The sequence below is a fragment of the Rutilus rutilus genome, assembly GCF_951802725.1.
Source record: "Rutilus rutilus genome assembly, chromosome: 15".
NCBI lineage: Eukaryota > Metazoa > Chordata > Actinopteri > Cypriniformes > Leuciscidae > Rutilus > Rutilus rutilus.
In genome coordinates this window covers 13288371-13299521 of record NC_140220.1, presented here as the reverse complement: position 1 = coordinate 13299521, position 11151 = coordinate 13288371, and the positions used below count along the sequence as shown (strand labels likewise).

At 37.3% G+C, this 11151-nt stretch overlaps 1 protein-coding gene across 1 annotated transcript; it reads left to right on the top strand.

Annotated features, from left to right (window-relative positions):
- Positions 1–8153: 8153 nt before the first annotated feature.
- Positions 8154–10950, top strand: LOC311304463 (uncharacterized protein; the record flags this gene model as incomplete). Its single annotated transcript, XM_084431458.1, has 3 exons — positions 8154–8235; positions 9292–9876; positions 10075–10950. 3 exons carry the CDS (start codon positions 8154–8156, stop codon positions 10872–10874), a joined length of 1467 nt encoding a protein of 488 aa, XP_084287584.1. The 3' UTR covers positions 10875–10950.
- Positions 10951–11151: the final 201 nt, after the last annotated feature.

Below are 11151 nucleotides of genomic sequence, written 5' to 3'. Positions count from 1 at the left end.
ATTGACATTGACATGTCTACAGGGGCACGGGTCTCCCTAGGCCCCCATGTAGAACCGCCACTGACACATGCTGTTTTTTAACATCTCTCTTTTTAGAGTGAGTGGTCAAAATCATGTCTGACCAAATCCAAATGTCCTCCGATAATGTCCCCCGATCTTATGATCCTAACTTACTCATGCTCTTCACTTTTCATAGAATCAACATAGATTAAATAAGAAAATAACATTATATTATTATATATATATTATATTATATTACTTTATATTATTTAAACATACAAATGAAACATATTTTTAAGTTTTAAGTTATATTCAATAAATATAAGTGCAGTGATACAATGGAAAACTTTAAATTACCTTGATTTGCAGCCAGAAAATCTGAAGAGGGTCTTGATGCTTCTGATTCTGCATTAAAACACAATGCTTGGTTAAAAACAATGTTAACCCTTGTGTGTTGTTCAAAAACCTATAACACCTGTGATGTTCCCGGTCAAAATTGACCGGCCTATAAAAAATAGCTTCTAAATCACTTGTTATGCTATATTATCACCCAATATTGGATTCAATCTTTTTTTTCCTTTTTACATTTAAGATATTATGATGGACGTACCTTCAGGCCGGTAAACGGTGAGCCTCTGGGATAAAGAAGAGGACTGGGGTTCTGTTCAGATCAAAGTAAAGCACATTTATTTGTCTTATACATCAGAGTTCACACATCATTTTACTTCCAAAGTACTTCCAGGAATACTTGCAAACATTTAAAGGACTGCCACAGTGCAGTGCTTCACTGTATTGATAGATACATGCTATTAACCTTGTATTGCTGCCTTATTGGCACTGTAGGCTGCTTTACATCCTGCTCCTGTTTTTAAAAATACAATAGTACATAATTAATTATTTAGCAAAATGCTGTGATAGCTAAACTTTGTTATTCAACTTAAATCAAGGGGCACTTACCCCCAGCAGAGAGGGATGAAGAGGGATGGGAGGATGCTCTTGGGGATGCTATTGCAAATTGAGCAAATAACAATTAACAAAATGTAAATGTGTACTGTTCGTGAAAATTAAAATGAATATTTGCACATACTTTTTTTAGCTTTACAAAAATCCTTTTTTGAGGCAAATTTGGGGGGCTTTGGTGGTTGAGGGAACTGATTATTGTCAGCATCATCAGACTCCTCAAAATCAATTTCATTAAATTTAGGATTTCGTCTGGGAATAAAAGCAAGCATGAAGTAATTAGAGGCTAAATTGTAGTGTTGCGGTTCCATATATCTCAAACAATAAATCTTACTTTCTCTTTCTTTGATTTGACTCTGGCTCTGTTTCAATGCCAGAACCCTTTTCAGCCCGAATCAGGCATTCATGGGCCTTCTCATATGTATCTGAAATTATTTTATTTTTATTAATTGCTTTACGTTTGCAAAGTATACATTTATTATTTGAAATAAATTTAAAACACTCACTTTTCTTTTTTAGTAGATCAAATGGGTGTATCTGCCATGTGTCAGTGTTTGGCTTTTCGTGAAACATCACTGCCTTCTTTAACCTCTCTTGGCTCTTATATGGAGGCCAATAACATCCCTCCTTGGTGCACCAGTTTTCTGGGATGACAGCTAAACTGTCCTCTTCATTAGGAAAATTTACTACAGCATACATTGAACTGTGAACAAAAAAGTGAAATGGGTCAATCAATTTCACAAAATATTTCACAAACTCAATTTCAACATATATTATAATAGGGCTGGGCGATATGGCTGAAAACTGTATCACGATATAAGTGTTTCATATCGGTCAATATCGATAATTATTGTGACCTATTTAAAATAAGTACCAGGAGAAAAATATATTACATTTAAACATTTTTATTTTAAACTAAAAGGATTAGTTCACCTCAAAATGAAAATTTCCTAATCATTTATTCACCCCAATGCCATCCAAGATATCCATGTCTTTCTTTCTTCAGTTGAAAAGAAATTAAGTTTTTTGAGGAAACAATAGCAATAGCAAATTAATTGAAGTCCATTATGTGGAGAAAAAATACTTCATATTGACAAAAAAGCAGGAAAATATAAGGCGCACATATCATGACGCGGCAACAGCACGTGTGATTACCCCTGTAACGGTACTTAGGACATCGAACAAGATTTGTGTCAACACAGAAAACATTTCATCACTGGATTGGTTTTGTTCATTTATTTAAAGTGTGGTTTAAATAGTGTGGAGAATATAAGGCAACGTTTGTTATTTTAGTAGAATTCACACCCAAGCGGCAACATTCTAATCTGAAAAACGAAGCCTACCCGGAAGTGCGAAAAACTGCAATACATCGAAAATTCGCTAGGGGCAGGTCCCAAAAGGGAGCAAATGTCCATAGACCCCCTTGTTAAAATGTCCGATTTCACAGCATAAATTCATGTTTTTACAGGTTGGTCCCATGGACTTTTATTGTATTTTTTGATAGGTTCCGAGTGCCTGACAACTGTGAGGGGGGTGAATTTTTCTCTAACTCGTTAGTTTAGATCATATTTAGATATAAAATGTATGACAAATAAGGGCGTTGTTAACTTTTTTATTGATATTGATTACATGTCTATCGCGATACATATCGTTATCATTTTATCGCTCAGCTCTATCTTAAAAAATACAAACCTTTTTACAGATAATTGTAGGAGCTATACTTTATTTGTAGTAGTTCAACTTTTTACAGAGCTTTTTTTTTTCTTTCTTTTTTTTTACAGGTGCCACATCCTACAAATGGAGTAATGGCAGACCAGCAAAGTCCTCTTTGCATGGAAGAAGCACAAACTTGCGTAGCACATTTGTGGCTTGGGTGAAAAGGAGTTCATCCTTCAGTCCAGAGAGAAGGAAAATGTCTAGCTGTGATGATGGCAGGGGATAGACAAAAAGATCGGTCTTGTTCCTGAATGTGGTGTACACAATGAAAGTTTCTCCATGTTCCTCGACCACCAGGTTTTGCACTACGACAACATCCTTGTTTTTCAGCTGGACACAGTTATTCCCAGTGCACGTCTGCACAGAGAAGTGACTGAACTGCATTTTTGCATATTGTGCTTTCACATTTAGACCATTTGGGACTGGGCCTTTGTCATGTGGTTTTTGCAGAGTTTTCTCTGGATCTGACTGCATTGTTCGCATAGCCTCTCTTTCTGACAGTCTTCTTACGACTTGTTCTAAAGGCTTGTTTGGTTTTCTTATCATTCTTTTAATTTGGCCAAGGAAATTCTCAAAGGGAAAGCAAGAAATGTTGTCAAGTACACCAAATGCATGTACGTCGTGAATCAAATGAGTTAAGCAATGCATGTTGTAAGTTATGGTTTCTTTCCCATACAAGCAGCTGCAGTGGTTCACAAACAAAACCAGGAGGTTTCCAGCATAGTCTGCATAGTCTGCACACAAGGATGGACTGAGAAAGATGGTCATAGCAACTGCAAGCAGCATGAAGTTTTCATACATTGCCTTAGGAATGTTTCCTTTTAAGCAGACAGGTGCAGTGTACAAGAGAAATGTACGGAATTCTGTAGCCTTCCAGCGGTCTGACTCGAATAGTGATCTCGGTTTTCTGTTCATTTCTGATGGAGCATGAGGCCGTAGCTCTGTCAGTTGTGCAGAAACGCTTCTGACAAACGTTGGGCCTAAACGAGTCTTCAGTGGCCCTTTCTGCCATAGAGATAATATTTTGCGTGTAACCCCCAAACATACAAGGTGCATGTAGTCGAGAGGAAATGATGTCACCAAACCAATGGACAGTGATTCTAAAGGTGTTTTCCCACTGTAGTGTGAGTCCTCAGAAAAAGACTCAAAATGGTCATGGTTGGACCTCAGACAGGCTGTTGTTTCTGGGAAGGTCATACAGTTATTATAGTAAACTCCCTTTTGACTGCATTTGTCACATCCATAGTAACCATTGTGACCTTTAGAATTTCTGATAAAGGCCCTTGCTGGTGCGTCGCAAACAATGGCAGAGATCTGGACTTTAATATTGCTGTCTTCAAAAAAGAAACCTTCTTTTTCAAGATGCTGCATTTCCTCAACAAAGTCTTGTAAGTAATCAAGACTGGCCGGTTTCTTTCCCCCAAAAAACATCCCAATGACAAATGGTAACTTGTTTGTCTGGACCCCGTCTTTGTAGTTTTCTACTAGGCCTAAAATAGGCCAGAATTGAGAGTTTGAGCTCTTGTATAGAGGAAGGCCATCTATATTGACTTGCAGGGACATGGACTCGGACCACATTTGATGATTTAATGTCGTGAGTTGAGACAACAGACCATGTTCAATTCCAGCATGAAAATAAGTCCCCCCAGAGACTTCTCTGATTTCCACCACTGATTTTGTTTTCAGCAAAGGCCTAATTCAGGTAGTTTGGTACACAAAATCCTGAGTAGATCAGTCAATGATGAATGTGGAATTTGTTTTCTGACTGCCCAATCAGAAAGCAATGCTCTGATATCATCCTCCTCCTCATCTATGCTTTCATCATTGCTCTCCTCTGTGTTCTCAGCAAAGCTCTCACTAGCTCTTCCGTCACTGCTGCTTAGTGTGTAATCATCCACTCTATTGTTGTACTCTGGAGTTGTAAGAGCCACTTGCTCAAAATTGCTTATGATACAACAGTCAAGTCTCTCAGTTTTTTCATCTGTTTCTATAGATGCCGATTTCAGATTTTGCAAGTCTTGCTCAACTCCTCTTTGAATTTTTCTTCGTTTACTCCAGTAACTGGACATGTTACATGGAGATAAACTTCTGAATAAATCTGTAAAGTAAATCAAATTATAGCATCAACAATACTGGGATGCTATCCTTCCTCTCTGCATATAAGGTGATTGCTATATTCTAGGATTCATTTTGAATCTTGAAGTGCGTTTTATTATTATTAGTTAAAAAAAAATTTTTTTTGTGATAGACAGCATGTGCTGACTGGAAGCGCCGGATCTGTTTTGATTCCCGCCTAAATAAGGTGAGTCAATTTTAATTCTTAACGGTTTAATAATTGTGATACTAAACTAATCTGTTCGAATTTTAATCCTGAATAATGGATTGGTTGCAGTTTTTGCACGATAGTAGCCGTTCAGTGGCATCGAGTGATTGTATTTTAAATGTATGAATTTGTTCCGCTCTAGGACTAATATTGAATTTAAAGTTTGCTTCATTAATGTTAAATATAAGTGAATTTGTCCTTTATTAACTCCTTCACTATTGTTATTGTGTTTTCTTTAATTATAATGAACTATAAATTAAGCATTCGTTTTAAAGTAAGGGGAAAATCCAAAGACCTTTTGTGTTACAACTCGGGTAGAGGTCGACCGATAGTGGATTTTACCGATATTTAGGTTTGATCGTACTTGACGATAACAGATTATTCAACTGCTATTTTTTTTAAATGGATACTGGGATTAAAAACAAACATGACACTCCGGGGCGGTTTCCCGGACCGAGATTAAGCCTAATCCTAGACTAAAATTGCCCTTTAAACCAGATTAACAGAAATCTGCTTTCTCAGTGAAGGCTTTAAATAGTTCTAGATTTAGTTTAGTCCAGAGTTTAATAAGCTGATTTCCTGGAGGAAGACTAGAGTTACTCCAGGACTAAATCGAGGCTTAAATTAAACCTACCAGGAGGCAGGTTTAACTTCAGATTAACATTGTGTTTCAAAGTGGACACGTGTATTACTTGGATACACACACACACACACACAATTTAATGTATGTGTGTGTGTATATATATATATATATATATATATATATATATATATATATATATATATATATATATATATATGAAGAGAGGTTAATAGTTCAGATGCAAAAGCCTCTAAGTGCCATCTGAAATTTTCTTCTAGAATGATCATTTTTATCAAGCTTGTATATTTAATTTCAGTAATTTCACTTAAATTACATTTAATAGGTCATTTTCACTGCCATTTAGGTGAAATTACTGAAATTAAATATACAAGCTTGATAAAAATGATCATTCTAGAAGAAAATTTCAGACGGCACTTAGAGGCTTTTGCATTTGAACTCTTCATATATATATATATATATATATATATATATATATATACTACCATTCAAAAGTTTGGGGTCAGTAAGAATTTTAATGTTTTTAAAAGAAGTCTCTTCTGCTCACCAAGGCTGCATTTATTTGATTAAAAAAAAAAAGTAATATTGTGAAATATCCATATTTCTATGTGAATATACAGTAAAATGTAATTTATTCCTGTGATCAAAGCTGTATTTTCAGCATCATTACTCCAGTATTCAGTGTCACATGATACTTCACAAATCACTCTAATATGATGATTTGATGCTCAAGAAACATTCATTATTATTATCAATGTTGAAAACAGTTGTGTACAAATTTTTTTCAAAATTCTTTGATGAATAGAAAGTTCAAAAGAACAGTATTTATCTAAAATCTAAAGCTTTTGTAACATTAAACACTACCGTTCAAAAGTTTGGGGTCAGTAAGAATTTTAATTTTATTTTTTGGGGAAAGAAATACAAATAAATCAATACTTTTATTCATCAAGGATGAGTTAAACTGATCAAAAGTTACAGTAAAGACATTTATAATGTTAGAAAATATTATATTTTAAATAAATGCTGTTCTTTTGAACTTTCTATTCATTTTTTTTAATAATTTTGAAAATTTGTACACAACTGTTTTCAACATTGATAATAATAATGAATGTTTCTTGAGCATCAAATCATCATATTAGAATGACTTCTGAAGGATCATGTGACACTGAAGACTGGAGTAATGATGCTGAAAATTCAGCTTTGATCACAGGAATAAATTACAGTTTAAATATATATTAAAATAGAAAACAGTCATTTTAAATTGTCATAATATTTCACAATATTACAGTTTTTTTATTGTTTTTTATCAAATAAATGCAGCCTTGGTGAGCAGAAGATACTTCTTTTAAAAACATTAACAATCTTACTGACCCCAAACTTTTGAAAACTAGCCGCGTTCGTCAAGCGCATCATCTTACCCTTCACAGTGCGCTGTCATTTCTCCCTAAACCTAAACTTACCGTCAGAATCAGCACTGAGCACATTCTCCTGAGTCGGAATGGCAAGTCCAAACTTTGCGTAGACCTACTTGGCATTGAGAAAAGGCTAACGTCTACGCTTGTCTTCTTGTGACAAACATGCCGAGAAGCAAGACCAAGATCTGCTGTATGTCATCCATTGTAGTTTACTATGTTCTTCTTCGCGCGAAAATTACGTCGATTGAAACACCACGCCTATCAAGTAATGGTACTGTTGTCAGTGGAAACGCTATCGAGATCATGGTTAAACCGACCCGTACTGTACTGTACTGGACCGTACTGCTCAGTGGAAACGAGCCATTACACTATCACACTAAACTGCATTTGAGTGTGTTGAATGTTGTAAGTTAGTTTGTTGGCTGTATGAGAATAGCAGTAAGCTAGATCAACATTAAAATAACATGTAGATCGTATTCTAACATTTAATCACATTGAACTAAATAACATTGTTTAGTATTATAGCCTAAGCTATTCAATTAAAGCCCATGTTGCAGGTTTTTTTCTAATGTGAATACATCTATAAGCTAACACTGTTCTCTCGCCCTGTTCTCCTCACACCACAACTCACCGTTGTTCTGTCTAACCCTGGCCTGTCCTGCTCACTTGGCTTCATATCAGGCTCATGATTATATGATATCATCATATATATCAATTATATGAATTATATATATCATACGAGTAAACATTTAGGCTACAATTCCCCCAGCTTTCCGAGCTGTCATTGCGATCCATTGCTTTCCTATTGTTTACTTTGACCGCTCTCCCTCATGTTACGTCACTTCTGGTTCGACGGTTTTCAAATGCGGAAGTAAAATTTTACTCACAAAAACGACTCCAGAAGCCTAAATTGCGTTTTATAAGTATATGTTTATATTTAAATCTAGTTCCTACAATATTTTTCTATACATTGGCTTACTGGGTACTCTAACCTGCAACATGCCCTTTAATTTATTTTGAATATTTCCAGGCTTCAGTCAGCGCTGCTGTGGCAGCTGAAGCAGCAAGAGAGGGTCAGGAAGAGATGTAGAGAGTGTAGAGAGAGATGTAGGAGAGGAGGAGGAGGACTGCAGCCAACATGCTGCTGTGGGAGAGCCAGCTAGGGCTGAAGCAACAGGTGAGATTAACAGCAAACACAGAGACCTCTAGAAGCAGGGCAGGTCAGAAAAGTAGATTTTGATTTCATTTTCTTTGATTGCTCTGTTTTTTAGGAATGTTTTGTCGACTATGCAGACACCCAGATATACAGAGATATATTTAACCCTTTTGTTGTGACTGCGTAAGCCGGTGAGTTGCGAGGCCCATTTTCCCCCGTCTCTCACAGGTTGTTCTGCCCTGGACGTGCCATCAGTGGAGGAGGAAACAGAGGAAAGGAAGCGCGAGAGAGACAGAGCATGTGTTGGCCACTTTGTGGAAAGCTGTTGAAATTGTGTTTTCATAGCTTTTGATTTTGAAATCTGTGAAGGTAGAGTCATTGATAAAGTTTTTTTTTTCTCTCCCTCATTTTCAGATTTAACCTAAGAACAAACTGCCTGAGTCATGAACACTGTTGGAATTTATTTTTGATATATTAAAAGTTAGTTAAGGAGAAGGTCTTGTATTTTCTTTTGCTTTATTTGGTCCGGTATGATATTTAGTTTCTGTAGTGTTTTTTTTATTTTGGCCTGGCCTAGCCCTGAAATTACTTTTTACTTCTTTTTTATTGTTTTGAACTGGTCACAGTAAGTATTAGGTAGTGTTCTGGTAAAGAAACTGAATAATCAAATGTAAAATAAATTTAACTGCATACTCTTTGCTGTATAAATTAAATATAGATCAATCCTCGTTTACAAAAAGCTATAAAAGTTATTTAGTCAAGAGCAGTAGGCTAAGTGATTTTTTTTTTTTTTTTTTTTTGGTTGTTTGATTAACATTAATGACCGACAGCAGCAGGTTTATAAGGTTGCTGTCAGTTTAATACCTAATCCAATATCGTCCTGAGACCCATAACAAAAAAAAGTTTTGTGAATGTCATATATATATATTATTTGGAGTAGAAACACATGGCGGGATTTTTTTATTTAAATTTTTTTTATTAAAATTGTATCTCCTGTAGTGACCAGGACTCCGTAAATAAGAAAATGAAAACAAAACCAAAATTATTTTTTTTTCTTTAAGAGTAATATGTGACTCCTTTTGCATCTTTTTGGTCTCCGAATTCAACAATATTGCTTCAGAAGACAATATCCCACTGTTCTCCTTCTCCTCGCTAACCGAGGAAGAAGTATCTACACTTCTCCTCTCCAGTCATCCTACCACCTGCCCTCTAGACCCCATCCCATCACACCTTCTACAAGCCATCTCTCCGACACTTCTACCATCACTCACACACATAATCAACTCATCCCTCCATACTGGCACCTTCCCTACAGCATTCAAGCAGGCTCGGGTCACTCCACTGCTTAAAAAACCAACACTAAACACATCATCTGTAGAGAATTACAGACCTATCTCCCTCCTACCATTCATTGCGAAGACACTTGAAAGAGCTGTTTTCAACCAAATAACATCCTTTTTGTCTCTAAACAACCAGCTGGATGTCAACCAATCTGGCTTCAAGAAAGGGCATTCAACAGAAACTGCATTACTGTCAGTCACAGAAGCCCTACGGATCGCTAAAGCTGCTTCCAAGTCCTCAGTCCTCATTCTCCTGGATCTGTCTGCTGCCTTCGACACTGTGAATCATCAGATCCTTATGTCCAGCCTCTCATCACTGGGCATCACAGGAACTTCACTCCACTGGTTTGAGTCCTATCTCACAGGTAGGTCCTTCAAGGTCGCATGGAGAGGTGAGGTATCCAGAGCACATCAACTGACCACAGGGGTTCCCCAGGGTTCAGTTCTTGGTCCCCTCCTCTTCTCCATCTACACTACATCACTGGGACACATCATACAGGCACACGGCTTCTCCTACCACTGCTATGCTGATGACACACAGCTCTTCCTCTCGTTTCAACCAGATGATCCCACAGTAGCTGCACGGGTCTCAAGCTGTCTGGCGGACATCTCCACATGGATGAAGGAACATCACCTGCAGCTCAACCTGGCAAAGACTGAGCTTCTCATCCTCCCTGCCAATCCGTCTATACAACACGACTTCACCATCCAGCTAGAGTCATCATCAATCACCCCATCAAGGTCGGTCAGAAATCTCGGAGTAACGCTTGATGACCAGCTGTCCTTCACAGATCACATTTCAAAGACAGCTCGATCATGCAGGTTTGCACTGCACAACATCAGGAAGATCAGGCCTTTCCTAACTGAGCATGCAACACAACTTCTGGTCCAGGCCCTGGTCATTTCTAGGCTTGACTACTGTAATGCTCTTTTGGCCGGACTTCCAGCATGTGCAACAAAACCTCTACAGATGATCCAAAATGCTGCAGCTCGTCTTGTCTTCAACGAGCCCAAGAGGGCCCACGTCACTCCTCTGTTCATCTCTCTGCACTGGCTACCTCTCGCTGCTCGCATCAAGTTCAAGGCATTGACGCTTGCCTACAGATCTATCACAGGCTCAGCTCCCTACTATTTTCACTCACTCCTACGAGTCTACATCCCTACCAGACGCCTACGATCGATCAACGAGCGACGTCTCGTGGTTCCATCACAGAGAGCCACAAAATCACTTTCCAGAACATTCTCATTCACAGCTCCATGCTGGTGGAACGCTCTCCCCGGCCTCATCCGGAATGCAGAATCACTGGCAACATTCAAAAAACAGCTGAAAACCCATCTCTTCCGTGAGCACTTAACCTCATAAAAAAAAAAAATAAAAAAAAATAAAAAAAAAAAATTAAAAATCCTTTGAAACATCACTTATCAGACTTATGCTACTCTGAATAATGCCTGAACTTGTATTCTGAGCACTTCTTGCGTTGTTGTTGTTTTTGCCTCTTCATGATGACTCGCTTTATTTAGTCCTAATTTGTCAAGTCAAGTCATTTTCATTTATATAGCGCTTTTAACAATGTAGATTGTCTCAAAGCAGCTTTACAGAGATAAATGTATAATTTAACGTAAGATTGTTTGGCTTTATA